Here is a 15,413-nt window from a genome sequence, read left to right as displayed (position 1 = left end):
CATGTAGTGGGGAATCATATATTTGTTTCACCTTTAGTTGAATTTATTACGAATGAAGTTTTGCAATATATTCTAATTTTCCGACCTTCACCTGTATATCATGACATCAATAAATAGCAGAGAGCGAACCAACATATGTTGCTTTCTTTAATATATCCTGTTTCCTTTATTTTGTTCATTATTGTTAGTTCGTTGTTCATGTGTGACAGACATGCATAGGACGATTGTGAAATACGGAATAAACTGCGTTCCGTATTGAACCAATACGGAACGCAACTTTTAATCCCCATTTACGTAACAATTCCGGATTTCAAGGGACGGGTGGCAACCCTGTCTCTAATCGACATGCTTCTTCTTTTTTTTTTTTTTAAACAGTAAAATAGCAGTCATAAAACGTTTGAAAGATGCTTCAATCGTGTATTTATTATTTACATATGATATAAAGAAATAACAAATATGACAAACAATTAGGCATGTGGGGCAAATGTTCGTGAATCTCAAAAACAGGCACACAGGCTGTGCAGCAATATCTGCACCACTGCTCAGTGCACAATTCCCTTATTTTAAAATACACAGAGACACACATGACATGTTCATAAATCAAAAAGCATTGCAGGGTAGTAAATGAATGAGTTGTGAGTGCATCTCCTCCATTGTGAGGCAGTAGTGAGTCATTAAGGGACAGTGAATAGCAGCCGTACTAATGAGACTGAGCAATGCTGGAAAAGTACTCCAGCATGTCCCCGATGGTGAACTCCATGGTGATTCCAGATCCAGGATAGCATCTGCCTATCAAACCTTCAAAGTGCTTGTACTGACGGATGAACTCATCTTGCATGGAGTGCCACACCACCTGAAGGGATTTATAAAGAAAGTGGATTTTTTTTTATTTTAGAAACAAAAAGAATGTGTTGCCAGTGACGAGCCAACGTTTTATCTCACAAAATTATACATTTCTGACCTGTAGCAAACTTTCTTCTTCACACAGATGTTTATCCACCTTCTTGTACAGGTTGTCAAGGCCTTTTTTGACCTCTTTTCCAGGGTACTCTTTGATAACTTTGCGCAGCTCTTGCTTGTTGAAGGCCAGCTGGTAGCTCACCTCCTCCTCGCGTACGCCCTGGGCGACACGGGCTTCAACCCCTTCAAAGAAGTGCTGGGAGAGAAATAATACTTTCACCTCATACATTCTGAATATCCTCATTCGTGTAAATGAAAATCTCCAAATTTGGATGATGACGATTCTGCTTACATTGAGTTTTTCCAATGGCTGACCCAGAGAGTTGATTACATACGACTGCAGGTGATCTGTGTACTTGTGCTTCGCCTCTCTTCTCTCTGCATCCAGGCAGGAAATCTTCAGGCGGGACAACGTAGAAAAAATGTGGTGGAAATTCTCCATCATCACGACATCCCGCGGTGTCTTCTGGCTTTCATTGGCTACTTTCTCCACTGAAAACCAGCAAAATCACGATCAAATCAGTGATAATGGCTTTGTTTCCAGCCATCATGTTCAAACTGCTTCCCCTATTTAATGCTCTTACCATTTATGAAGACAGCCCTGATGAGCTTGACGTAAGCCTTGTCTAGGTCCCCTCTACGTTCAGCGTTACGGAAGATCGTCTCAGCAAGTTCGGCAAAATCCTCAAACCCAACGACGAAAGACAGGATGCCGACTTTGCTTTTCTTAGAAATTTTCACCTCTTCCATCTGTCTGATTTGACTCAACTGAATCCAAAAGGAAGATTTAAATTAGACATTGTTTTGAGACACAAACAATATGGATGATAATCCTGACTATATGGTCTCATCTCACTATGCATTTGTCAAAGTTCCTCTTGACGGTGACCAGCACGTTTCCCAGAGTGGTGCTGAGGAAAGAGGCCGGGTCGACGTTCTCAGCGGTCCACACATGGTGACTCATCTTCACCAACATGTACAGAGAGTGGAAGCTGTCGATCTTGTCACCGAGAGCAATCAGACTGTTGAGCTCAGTCTCAATGCTCTGGAAGATTTTATTCATCATCAGCCGCACCATGTCTTTCCTGTAGTCACAAAAACAAGTGAACATCAACCATTAGAAATTATATTTGAGAACAAGGTGTGAAAATGTGTCATATTTACACTAAGATTATTAATAATTGTGTTAAAGGACTAACTCTGATGACAGGGAGTGCCTGTGCTCTGCCTGGGGAGGCATTCTTGACGCCATACCTCCGTCCGACTCTTCTGATTCAGGCTGATGAGACAAACAGGAAAAAACAACACGTCTCTAAACAAATCTCTGGTGACATATACAGTATATAAAAGAGGCTATGACTTAAATCAGGCCTGCATTGGTCTCTGGTGGATTTAAATGTTCCCATTACAGACAACGGTGCATGAATAGACATTGGTGCATAGGGATTTTTGATCTTCTGTTGCAGGCATTTTCAATATGTGATGACATATGCACCTGTGCAAGAGGGGGTATGACTGCCTGGTGCTGCTGCAGCTTAAAGAACTTGCTGATGAAGTCTTGTTCTGCAAGACAGAGAGGCTCCAGCTCACTGAGGACCTGCTCAAATATCTGAAGAGACAAAACAAACAGTCAGAATAAACATCTGATCTCTCGCTACAGAGCAATATGCATGTATGCTTATCCGTGCTCCCGTTCCTCACTTAAACTTTAGCATCACCTTATCAAACTTGGTCCTGTCTGCCACGTCCAGGTCGGAGGCGGACATGTTGCCCATATCCAGCAGCGAGGACGACTGGGAGCGCCGGCTGTTGGCGCCCTGCACGGTCAGCTTGTTCAGGCTCGAGGTGGAGCCCGTCAGCTTCCCGGAGCTGCCGTGGAGGCCTAACACGGCAAACACAGCAACATGTAAGGGCGGGTGTTAAAAGAGAGGAATTCAAGCTGTAGGCTAATGCAAATCAATCACACTTGAGTGGTTAAATAATCCAAAACAACTTTGGTTAGCTTTTTTGGCATTCATCATAGAATAAGAAAATGTGATGAATTAAGCAACACTATGGAGACTGAGCACAATCTAACCAGTTATATGATGAGGTAATGGTTCGTAAGGTTATGTATCAAGGGATTTAAGGGAAGGGTTTTCTTCTCAGGGCAGTAATGTAGTGATGAGCAGCACAGTGGGTAACTGACAGCTCCGTCCAAGTATCATACTTACTTTCCGTTTCTTGTTTGAGTGCACTCTCTTTCCGCGGAAGCGTGGCTGGAGCCAGTTAGAAAGGCAAGGCATCAAAGACAGACACAGGTTAGGCTTAAAAACATGCAGCATGGGAAAGGTGAGGCAAGATGTTAAGACGTACAAAGTATACGCTGACGTGCACTGCAGTGACTTTTGGTAGCAGCTCAGAAAAAACCTTTGGAAAACAAATTCTTGTTTTGTTTTCAGAGGAGAAAGCTGTGGCAGAGTGCACGAAGCAGAGTCCTATAAGTCTGCCAAAACCAAAGCTTAACCAAGGGTCCTATTCAGATCTCAAATACTGAAAAATGAGCATCTCAATCCCTGTGCAAAAGGGAAAAGACGACATCATTGAAAGATAAAACAAGAATCTTATTAATAATAATATGTTTAGGTAACAGATGTCAGCAGAAAAAGCTGTAAACAAGAGGCACCTTTTCTTACTTTCAATATCAATATTACATTCAATGTTGTGCGACAACACAATATAAAATACTAAACTGCTTTTAAGAAAAAAAAAACATGATGCAACAAGAGAAAACAAAGACAAATGTTACAGAAAATTCCCAGTTTACACACCATTATAATGGGGGCAGAAGAGAAGTATGCTTCATGTCAACACTCTTACAGACCTGGGAATAACAACTCTTACCAAACTTGCCCTTCGCTTCTTTGGATGTACCCGCCATCTTTATCTTAGCAACCTCGAAGAAGTCTTTGATTTCTCGTTCATACAGTCTGCTCATATAGTCAACATAAGTCTGGAAAAGAAGAAGAAAGAACATTACAAACACATTAAATGACAAGTTGATATAGTAGTTGTACTGTATGCAGTTAGTGGCAGAGGCCACCATTCCCACAGTTATAAATAGCCTCAATACCAGCAGAAACAATGGATGCTAAATTATAGGCAGAAGTCTACACACATTCACCATGAACAAATAAAAATCTTGAATTATTTCTTTCAGCTTTTATTTTTCTGATCGTCATGGCCATGTTTACATGCCTAAATGCATTGAGTTGCTGCCATGTGATTGGCTGATTAGAAATGTGCGTTAAGCAGTTGGACAGATGTGCCTAATAAAGTGGCCAGTGAGCATAATTTTCATGTATTTTAAAGGATAATTGCACTGACCCTCGATAGGCCCTCATACTTCTCCCTGTGAGTGTTCTTCAGCCACTCCATGAGCTTGGCGTAGCGCAGCAGGTCCCTGTGGAGAGGGCTGTGTTTGGGCAGCGTCAGCTCAGCCGTGTGCTGCGACAAGGTGGAGCTCTGGTCGTGGCCCTGCAAGTGATAGGGGATAGACAATAAGCAACATATTCAACAAAAGAACACCTTAAAAAGGACTAAACGCAAGTACCATTTCAACCTGATATGACACACAAATGTACCCCAGATTTATCTTTATTTCTATCACAAATACTGCACATTATACCACAATCTAGATTTTATCAACATACACAAACTGAATTTCCTTTGAACTCCATATCCTCCACAATCTCAGCTCAGCTCACTTAAAAACGTCTTTGACAGTCACAACTCATAACAGTCATCCCCACTTCCCCTCAGTGTTAGTCTAGTCAGTTTACTGCTTTTATTACAAGACATGCACAGAGAGCATACAGGCACAGCATTTCAGGGTATGAGACCTTTGCAGCTAAGCCATGTGAGCACCCAGACATGAAAGGTCCTCAGCCAAGTCAGTTTGTGAAAGAGGACAAGGATGGAGGGAGCTTTTTCAGTTCCGAGATCAGATGAGAGATGTTAAGTAGTAAGAAACATACCTCATGCAATAAATAATGCATTATGGACGGAAAAGCCTGAGGTTTCATGGCAAGTATGTCGGAGTGAGTAGTCAAACATCAGCAAAGGAGGGGCAAGTGGGGGTTGTTGTGAGGGTACTCACTGGAAGTGACAGACAGGAGGACCTATAGAACTGAGGGATAGTCATTTTGAAGTGACTGAAGTGGTTGAACTGACACAGAGACACAGAGCAGAGTGGGATGATTCAAAGTGAGCAAACAGAGAGTCAAGAAGAGAACGGAAACAGTTGGAAGGAGACAACACGAGGAAAATCAGGAAGAGCGTCTGGGCTAAACAGGAAGGGCATGAGGAAAAGGAAAGAGCCTGGAAAAGAACAGGACAGATGACGGCCAACGATTTCACAGCTGACTCACACAAGCTTGGTGTGGCAAAAACACAAAGGTTACTGTTCCCACGGCTTTTTTAAAAAAAATACTTGTTCTGGTTTTCTTATTCAGATAAATAAAACGAACAACAAAACAGATATGACATTCATATTAGTTTGAGAGGATCTATCCATAGGGTCAAATGTTTTGTTTTGTTTGTTTTTTCATCAGAAAAAGTAATTTTTCTTTATTAAGAAAAATTCTGATTTTCTGCTGGGTGAAGCACTTTCATTAAAGGGTTCTTTTCCAAATCATATTCCAATTCTTTACATTTTTAGATTTAATGATCTCTACCCTAAAGAGTGATTTCTGAGCAACCAACCAGCTCATCTGCAACGCACACAGGAGAGTAATCCCAATAAAATCGCTGGTGAGCATTTTTTGACGGTAGGGAGGCTTTTACCTGATGAACAAACACATTGTTGAGGTGATTGGTGAGGCGGCGAGCAAACGTATCTCTCAGCTCTGCAAACAGATGCTGCTGCTGATTCATGGCAAACAGCTTCTCGTGGCCTACGGAAAGACAATAACAGTTTAATTTACTGCTTCAAAAGACAAGTAGATGCTGCAATGATGCTTTAGAGAACGCTAACCTGGTCTGAGGGCCACGTTCATGCACTGCAGAAGAGCTTCGGAGGCGTTGATGCAGGCTTCAATACCTTTAGGGGATGTTAGATCACCCTCCTGCAAGGCTCTGATGTGTCCCTTAGACAAGTCCATGTAGTTCTACGTAAGGAAAGAGTCATCAGAAAAAGCATAAAAAAAACAGCAAAATCTCTCTAAAAATAAAGCAACACATTATATTACATCTGGTTCATGCACAGTAAAATATTTTTCATCTCACAATGTAACGTGTCCCTTACCACAAGGAACTGGATCTCATCCAGCAGCTTGCCATTGTTGGTGTTGCTGATCTGGATGAGGCGGTTGCTCTGGGAGATCTGGTCCATCTGATCCTTGACACTCTGGAGCATCTCCTCGTAGCTGCTCAGCTTTCCCTCGATGGTGTCCACCTCTCCCAGCGCCTCATCCAGCAGCTGCATCAGTATGTTCACCTGCTTCTCTGATGCCATGATGGACTGAATGTTGGCCTGTAGGTAAGAACAGATAAAGAGACGATATTAGTCGCTGAAGGAGGCTCCAGATCACCAAAGAAAAACATGACAAATCCTGGATTATCATATTTAGTGACTTCCCAGGACACTTTCTCTCACAAGGCACAAAGCTTGCTTCACTCACCCCATCCAACACTTGCAGCTCCTTGAAGAGCTTCTCTGCAAAGGCTTCAGCATTGGAGATGGCGTACTCGCACACCTCCATCATGCCTTCGATGTCCTGCTCCTCGCGGGTGCTTAGCTCCTGGTAGTCGTCTAAAGCATCTTCATCGCCCCCCGCAACACTTTGGCTTTCACCGCTTGGCACAGACTCTAAGCCCATGAAGAGACAAAAATAGGACATGTAAACTGTTAGCACAAGAACAGGCTGCAACACATTCTAGTGTCTTTAGAATCAGATTTTACGGATTTCTTAAAAAAAATACAACTTTAGAGTTAATGACATTCAGTAGTTGTGAGGGCTGCCCAAATGTTTTCATTGTCTTAAATGAAAGATCACTGTAAAAATAATACTTATTCATTAGCAGAAATGAAAATGTAGCAGAAATATGAGCACTAAACAAAAAGCAATCTTAGGTAGTGGCATATCTTGTTGAAGAAATGACTACTAATTAGTAACATGGAAATATATATCCACAACTAACAAGTGAAGACAACTTAGCCATAAGATGTACTAATGAGCTTATGCCACTAAATAATTCTATCAATTAGGATGGAATAGACAAGAAAAACTAAGAGTGAATTAAAAACAGTATCAATGTATGTTACTAATCAAAAGCCCTCCTGCAGAGTGATATCATTTAAATGAAAGGAGCCATAAGGAGGTGCGAGTCGCTGATGGGAAGGGCAGTTTGAGGTAATGAAAATACAATGGAGAGGAGTGAGGAGGGGAAAGTATAGTCCTACCAACCTTCCGCTTTAGGAAGTTCTGGCCAGAGAAAGTGTAAGAGAGAAAAGTGAGAATAAAGAAGAATTTAACACAGAAAACCATATCACAAACCAAGATACAGAGAAGAGGCACCAAATTTCTAAAACCTGCTATTTATGAATAGAATCAACAAAAAAAAAAAAATCCAGGAGAGACTTCCCATTCTGAGAAAAATCATTGAATTTTAAAAGCAACACATGACACAAATTCTGGGTCGAGAGAAAAAGAAAGACACGTGCAGACGCAGCGCAGACTGAGGATTCACGCACCTTCCAGAAGCTGAGCACTAACGTTCACAAACTCCACCTTCTTCCTCAGATAACGCTGGTTTAGCTTCCAAATGCAAGAAATAAAGGAGTTTTTCTCAGCTGTGCTGCTCGCCAACCAGCGGTACACCTTCTCGAAATGAAGATCGAATTCAGGGTTTTCCTAAACAGTGAGGCAGAGTTATTAGTCCTGGCTGCAGGATAAAGAAAGGGCATGCAATGACAGAAGAAACATATTATATCTCCTGCCTTGCTTGCATCTTTGGCATCTACGACTGTGAGGTCTCGGAGCTCCCAGGTCTGCTGTCTCTTGTAGAGGTCTCCTTTATCAGATTTTTTCACCTTCACCACTTTAACCTGGACAGGCCTCTCTGTGGTAGCTAGAAGATAAGAAGTTTTTTCAATAAACATTTGCCTCATATCACTAGTAGTAGTCATCATAAACTATTGCTTCTCCTCACACATACCTGTAGCACACAAGAAGCAGTTTTTCTTTTTCTTTCCAGCCTTGCAGACATTGACAATGCCGAGGAGGCGCTCATCATTGGGTGTGAAGATGTCCCTCTGGAGAGCGTGCTTGATGGCTGTCATGATGGACACTGTCAGAGAGAACATAACAGGACCCCATTACTGTGAGAAAGAGGGACACACGTCAATTATACGCCACTTAGCTTTTGATCCCTGCAAAGCAATAAACAATGTCATTAAACCAAGCACAAAAACAAAAACATTCAGAGAATATGACATTTCAGAAAACAGAAAGCTCCATTTCAAATGATGCCTCCCATCCCTTAGCGAGTGAGTTCCAGCTACTGCCATCAGGACGCAGATTCATAGTCCCGAGAACTGGGACAACACGCTATAGGAACAGCTTTGCCCCTGCTGCTGTCTCTCTTTTAAACAAATCTTAACGCATTTTATTTACTGCTGAGGTCTATCCTGCTTTTAACTTATTTATAAGAAACCCTGACCTTGGTTCTACCTCTATTTATTGCTCTTTACCTTGTGGGCAATATCTACTTTTATCCTGTTCAGTGAGCATTGTGAGAACCTGCCATGTCTGTCTTGTGCTGTCTTATCTATCTACCTACGGGTACTCATAAAGTCAACTTGAAAAAAACAACAGATCTGCACTGGTCAAACAATAAGAAAGGCTGGGAAAGCTGATAAAGTGGAGCAGCTCCGTCCTGCGATGTCCTCTGGACTCCATGGATCATCAGGGGGGTGAGAGATGGTTCTCGATGAAGACGTGAAACATCACAAACAACCTCTCGCCGTGGGGGATTTCTGAAGCTCCTTGAGCCAAAACCTGGTGCACCCACAGTGTCTGAAAGAGGCCCCTTATCTATATGACTCTCTTAAATCTGCTGTAACATCAGACTCTCATGACTGTACTCATGAGAGTGGTTTTTCCTCCATCCTACAGGACATAATCTCATTTTCTCAATCCCAGATTTGTTAATTGGGGTATGATTGTAGAATATCGAGGTACATATAGCTCGATATTCCTGTATAGGTCCTATATATCGAGGACATATATTACATAAATACACACGCGCACATTATATATATATATATATATATATATATGTGGGTCATGACGTGACGCCTACCTGTCCCACATATGGACTCACTTGAATTTTTAAAAGAATACTAGTTATTTGGGAAATTGTTGTTGTTTTAAGCATCAAAATGTCATGTGGTGCGACTGTCCGACCAGTACTCTTGTTTTGAAAACTTTTTTTAAAATCATTCTAAATGTATTTAAATCAATCTTGATTTAAAAATCAATCTCTTTGACTGATGACGTCCATTTTATGAAATATAATGTGGCGCGACTATCAAAAAAAACAACATTTTTGTATAATACTGAAAACTTGTAAAAAAAAATGTCAAGATGTTAAGGAAATTAATTTATTTCAATATGAATCATGGTTGCACCACATGACCTTTTTTAAGGCTAGTGCCAATTTATCTTGACAAAAAAACTCTTTCAAATTTTTATATGAATTTATGTGTACACAACATTCATGTTTGAACTACTGCAATAGATATTCTTTTTTTTATTATTTTAAAATTGACCTGTTGAAAATCCTTATTCGTAATTGACCCACACACACACACACACACACACACACACACACACACACACACACACACACACACACACACACACACACACACACACACACACACACACACACACACACACACACAACATTTTAAGTGGATTAAAGCATTTCAAAGTTGTCATTAAGCAAGAACGGATATTATTCAAAATTCTTGCACATTTAACTGTGTGCTAACTTAAGAGATCTATCTAAACAGTTCCAGAGTTGAGGGCCATGGAATTTGATAAAGGATTGGTGACTGCAGGTACGACAAAGAGGTAAATGAAAGTTCTTCCCACCTCTAACTGAATAAGAATGAATATCTGATGATAACAGAAAAAAATTATGAAAAGTGCCTGGAATGTCTTGTTTGAAATGAATGAACTTAAACATAAACAGGCATGTTTGAAACTTATTAATAGAAAAAATTGATAATAATTTAAATTAGCTAAATAAGGGTGCAGAAGGTGCTTGATGAGAAGAAAATGAGATCATTCTCAAGAATCTTTTCTGAATTAGAAATAATTGGTTGAGGTACGAAGAATAAGAAGCGCCCCAAACAATGTTGCAATACGTCAAGTATGGATAAATTAGACTATAATATAATATCATGAGACAGGACTGATTAACTAAGAAAGTAAAACTCTTCTAATAATACCATAGGATTTCATAATTTTTTTGCATACATACTCAATATGTTTTCCCCAGGACAATCTTTCATCCACTAGTACACCAAGAAATTTTACACATGAAACTTGTTGGATTTCAATATTATTAATTTGGAGCGTAGATAGATAGATAGATAGATAGATAGATAGATAGATAGATAGATAGATAGATAGATAGATAGATAGATAGATAGATAGATAGATAGATAGATAGATGCACGAAGACAACACGGAACACCTTTCGTGTACGTTTATTGTTTTGTTTTGTTATTGTTTTCCCGGATTAAAGCTGCTACTGCGGCTCCACCTCTTTAACACGTACTATCTACTTTTTGACTGGTGGCCTGCTAACAACCAGCTTGCTTACTGTTAAACAAACTGCTCTGAAACCACGTCGATGAGGCTTTAATTTAATTCAAAGTTGCATTTTTATATTTGTCCAAATGGTGTCGAGCTAAGCGCTGATTGCTAACGCCTGTGCTAGCTCGACCAGGATAAAATCACCGGCTTTACTTTACCCCCATAAAGCAGTAGGGGCGACTAATCAGACCCCTGCTGGGTTTTATTTATACAAATGTGTCCTGTCTCTTGTTTTAAACAGTGAAGCAGCTCTTACCTTATTGTCATCAGTCCAGCAGCTCCCTGAAGCCCCGCCCTCCACTTCCGGGTTACGGGCGGATCAGTCACGTGACTTACAATGTCATCAATTACCATTTAATTTCCAGTTTGAGTTTAATATGCTCGCAGACATTTAATACATTAGAAATGTAAATGAGTAAATTAAAAATGAAATAAGGAGTTTGGAAAGCTAAGAGGATCAAATAAACATAGAAGACTATGGGACCTATGAGACACAGGATGGAAATGATTTTCATATTTGTTAGTCATAGAGCTGCCTTGACATTTTGTTCTTTGTAAAATTCATACATCGCGTTAAAATTTTTGATCCTCTGAAATGGGCCACTTCATACTGTAGATAATCACTCCTGAAGACGATGCCTAAATGTGATATTATTAGGACACCAGGTGGCGTTGTTATTCCATGAAATAGTTTTCATACAGTTCCCTATTTTGTTTAGTACATTTTTACAGAGTATATATACATGTGACATAATGTGGTGTCATAAAGGGCAGTAGCAATGTTTTTCAACCTTAAAAAAATACCATGTTCGTCCACGTTTATTGCAAAACCTCCAGAGGCTTTGGGGAAAGTTTTAGCAGACCAATAATGGAGGCAGTGAGTCAGACAAATGATGGAGATGAAAATCAAAGATTAACTAATGATCTGCTACCGGTGCCCTGAGGTACGACTTTGGTGTTGGAAGTTATTGCGCAGAGACAATTTTGGATTTCCCAGATGGTGAATGTGGCCTGTTCTGTCACAATCACTTAACTTCACAGTCTCTTGCTGTGTATAACTTCAGCTGCCAAACAAAGAAACCACAATGGAGATATTAAAAAAAAAATGTCCATAATAGAAGATGTTTACGTTCTGTTTTCATCTTAAACTTTGTCTTATATGTCCAAGGTACCACTACACGTCATGTATTAGTCAGGCATCGTTGACGTCATCCACGCAGGGTATGTCAAACTGTCTCTGTGGTGTCTTATAGCAGGGATTTATTTTCCTCCAGTCATAAGGAATGATAACACATTATTAAGCTCGTATATGTTGAACAATGCACAGCCATGACATGTTATGCATTTAGAGACGTACAGACTTATGGTTTTAATATGGAAATAGAAAGAGGATACTATTATATCTAACACTGGGGGGATTTAAATCCACAGAGCAAAGCTCAAAAAAACACTGATGCAATGAGACAAGTCAGAATGCTACATCAACAAAGATACTTCCTTTTCATCTTTGTCAGTGTAAGTTTGTTTTTTTGCTCATTTGATATATTGTAGCTACAGGAACCATTATGTGAATACGCTTGACATGTGAACACCAAACGCATCCAGTACACCCTCATATTATTGGACAAACACATGGATATTGGACTTTTTTTTTTCATCAAATCTTCTGGCAGGCCACGTGTTTTTCTTGCCATGATTCACACATGCTTTTTGCTGTCCAGGTGATTCTGTCCGTTTTTTTTTTCTCAATATCAAAAGATCTGTCATCAGCGCTGAGGTTGATGTTCCAACATGTGCAAAACTCTTTCATACTATCAACATGAGCAGAAACCTGCTTCAGGGGTTCATGATGATTACAATTTAGGGAACTTTAGCAACTTACTGTTAGTTGACAAGACGGGGAAAACAAACAAAGGTGGACCCTACGGGTGAGAGACCCCACTAATAATAAACCCATTCTGTCAGGAGGCCAGTGCATCTGGTGACATGCATTCCTGATGACATGCATATGTCACTCGCAAAACCAAATATCGTTTTATGCTGGTGCTACAGCTCCAGTGAAAGGTGATTACATCTGTGTAATCTACATTTGACATTCACACGGGTGATTAAAGGCAGATAGCATTTTGTAATTCAGTTTAGAATTAGAAACGCTGGAGTTGCTATCTGGATGGCATTTTCTACAGCCTTTAATGTGCGAGAAGAAGAGATCATCAGTTTTGCCTTAACGCCTATTTGTTGTATTGTGATCATGCATGCGGCAATATAAATAAACCCAGAGCAGGAGCAACTCAGCAGCGGCCTGGTGAGATCTTTGATCATCACTGCAACAAAATGCACTGGTGGTCCAAAATGGCGCAGCCATGGGGTAGGCGCTGCCTTTTTTTGCTTGTTATAGACCCATAATTATACATAAAGTTATATGAAAGGATCATGTGGGATATTTTGTTTTAGAGCAATTATATCATTTAGAGTGTGTGAATGAATGTGGTCTCTCCTTATTGCACAAAGAGCCACTTAAAATTCACTAACAGAGGACCTGAGCAGGAGTGGCTCAAAATCCATATTTTTGCAGGATTCTTTACCGAAAGGTACAGGAGTTATATGCACAGTATGTTAGAAATGGTGACAAAATAGGCAAGGGAACTTGAACAACAAACAAATAACCCAAAAAGTTAGGGTGAGGTGAAGTTTGATAAATTAAATATCAAAAAGTAAAAGATGACAAACTTGGAAGATTATTCTGTTCGAAAACCAAAGTCCCTAGAAAATTGCCTTTCTTTTCACTCAAAAATTAAAAGAAAGGGCTCATTGGGGCTTATGAAAAAGTTAAAATTCATATTTTTACAACATATAGACGCAATTTTGAAACTGAAAGAATTGTATTGATGTAATTAGACATAAGTAAAATTGTACTATTCTCCTCACAGATTAGGTAAAGTGCTGCTCATGTGAGCTAGGAATTTTTTTTTTTTCATATAAAGTCTAAAATGGACTGGGACTGAAGGAGCAAACTATGTAAATCAGTATGGAAGTAAGTGTAGGTGTTGATGCTTGGCAGGCATGTAACACCCATCAATACTGTAGACTATAGTACTATAGTACTTTCACAGTAGTAGTACTATGGTAAGTATCCTTATGAGTCAGAAAACCTTTAAAAAAAGAGAGTGAGTTATTTTGAAATGTCATCTTGTCTCATTACCACTCCTCATGTATACTTCTCCATGGTTATATGGTGCTTTGGTGGCATGTGGTATATCTGTTTGGTAAAGTGTACCAGTCCACCCTGCAGCAAAAGAGACCAAGAGATTGATGCTTCCCCCCCTTATGTTCGTCAAGGCCTTGGACTGCAAGCATCCCCCATTTTTCTCCATGCATAAAAAAATGTGGCTGTTTATTGGCACTTTTAGGGAATGACTTTCTCACGCTTAGTGGTCTTAGTGATCGGAACAGAAGCTGCTTCACCGTGGATAATTATAATCCCTTCTTGAAAACTGTACCTGAGGATGAACCATTTGTGACGATCCGTCATTGTCTTCTTTTAATCCATAATGCATAATACTGTTAATGGGTCTGAAATATCTTTTACTATTTTAAGAACTTACACATTGACATTAGTGTATGTTAACATCCATTAACCTTTGACCTCATTGAGTGTAAACTTATCACGTAAACTCCTCGTGACATGGAGGAGGGAAACAGGGAAAAAAACAATCCACTGCAGGATGCAGTACCTTCACACCCTGGATACATTTTTGTGTACTTTTATAGTGCATTGTTAGAAAATTCCACTTAATATCGCATAAACACATTTTGCTGGGGTCCACAGCTCTGGAAACTGAAATTGTTTGAACTAAAAACATGCTAAATAAGGATAGGTGGGGAGAAAAGGAATCTTGGTCCAATTTTTATTTATTTTTTCCTCCCTTGTCTGCACATATATTAATGGTTAATACCATGCTGGTAAAAACCTAAAGAATATATATGTGCATTTTTGATATAAAATATATATGAGATATTTTTAAATATGTCACATATATTTATTTATTGATATATATTTCTATATATACATACATATTGTGATGGCCTGTTATATTGTTACATTTTTTTTTTGGGGTGGGGGGTGGGGGGGTGACATCCACTGCTAGTCCAAGATGCGAAAAACACATGAAAGCGCACAACAGGCACTGGAAATCTGCAAAAGAAAAAACAAACAGACACGAGACACGAGCAGCAACTATCCCAAGGCTAGGCTACCGTGACTATCTAACCCCCAAAACTGCGGAGGGAGCATGCAGGTGAACGGGCCGATGTGAATGTCTGTGTGGCTATGTGTGTGTATGTGTATGTGTATGTGTATGTGTATGTGTGTGTGTGTGTGTGTGTGTGTGTGTGTGTGTGTGTGCGTGCGTGCGTGCGTGCGTGCGTGCGTGCGTGCGTGCGTGCGTGCGTGCGTGCGTGCGTGCGTGCGTGCGTGCGTGTGTGTAATAGTCCTATCAAAGCTCCACCTGAACTGTATCTACAGTGGAGGAGAGAGGGCGCGCAACCCCGCCACCCGCGAGACCAGAGGCCGACAAGGAAGAA

The 15,413-nt window shown here is 40.1% G+C and overlaps 1 protein-coding gene across 4 annotated transcripts; it reads right to left on the bottom strand.

Annotated features, from left to right (window-relative positions):
- Positions 1–396: 396 nt before the first annotated feature.
- exoc1 (exocyst complex component 1) lies at positions 397–11,136 on the bottom strand. Of its 4 annotated transcripts, XM_061738000.1 has the most exons (20): positions 11,086–11,136; positions 8,158–8,289; positions 7,940–8,070; positions 7,694–7,853; positions 7,407–7,424; positions 6,621–6,808; positions 6,245–6,472; positions 5,975–6,107; positions 5,785–5,894; positions 4,327–4,476; positions 3,844–3,952; positions 3,174–3,218; positions 2,679–2,842; positions 2,456–2,569; positions 2,160–2,239; positions 1,817–2,045; positions 1,545–1,728; positions 1,253–1,452; positions 962–1,156; positions 397–853 (listed from the first exon to the last, which is right to left on the bottom strand). In XM_061738000.1, exons 2-20 carry the CDS (start codon positions 8,279–8,281, stop codon positions 701–703), a joined length of 2,715 nt encoding a protein of 904 aa, XP_061593984.1. In that variant the 5' UTR covers positions 8,282–8,289; positions 11,086–11,136; the 3' UTR covers positions 397–700. The 4 variants fall into 4 exon arrangements, with proteins under 4 accessions (XP_061593984.1, XP_061593986.1, XP_061593985.1 ...); XM_061738002.1 differs by lacking the exon at positions 3,174–3,218; XM_061738001.1 differs by lacking the exon at positions 7,407–7,424.
- Between the last annotated feature and the right edge of the window lie 4,277 nt (positions 11,137–15,413).

Source organism: Cololabis saira, chromosome 13, assembly GCF_033807715.1.
Source record: "Cololabis saira isolate AMF1-May2022 chromosome 13, fColSai1.1, whole genome shotgun sequence".
NCBI classification, from domain to species: domain Eukaryota; kingdom Metazoa; phylum Chordata; class Actinopteri; order Beloniformes; family Belonidae; genus Cololabis; species Cololabis saira.
Note: the sequence above shows the minus strand (reverse complement) of the source record. Positions and strands in the feature narration are given on the sequence as shown.

Coding starts and splice junctions, on each gene's coding strand:
- exoc1 (XM_061738000.1), bottom strand. CDS start 8,281: ATGACAGCCATCAAGCACGCTCTCCAGAGGGACATCTTCACACCCAAT. Junction 6,473..6,620: donor AGCTGCAAGTGTTGGATGGG/GTGAGTGAAGCA, acceptor TCTTACCTACAG/GCCAACATTCAGTCCATCAT. Junction 5,895..5,974: donor GAACGTGGCCCTCAGACCAG/GTTAGCGTTCTC, acceptor GTCTTTCCGTAG/GCCACGAGAAGCTGTTTGCC.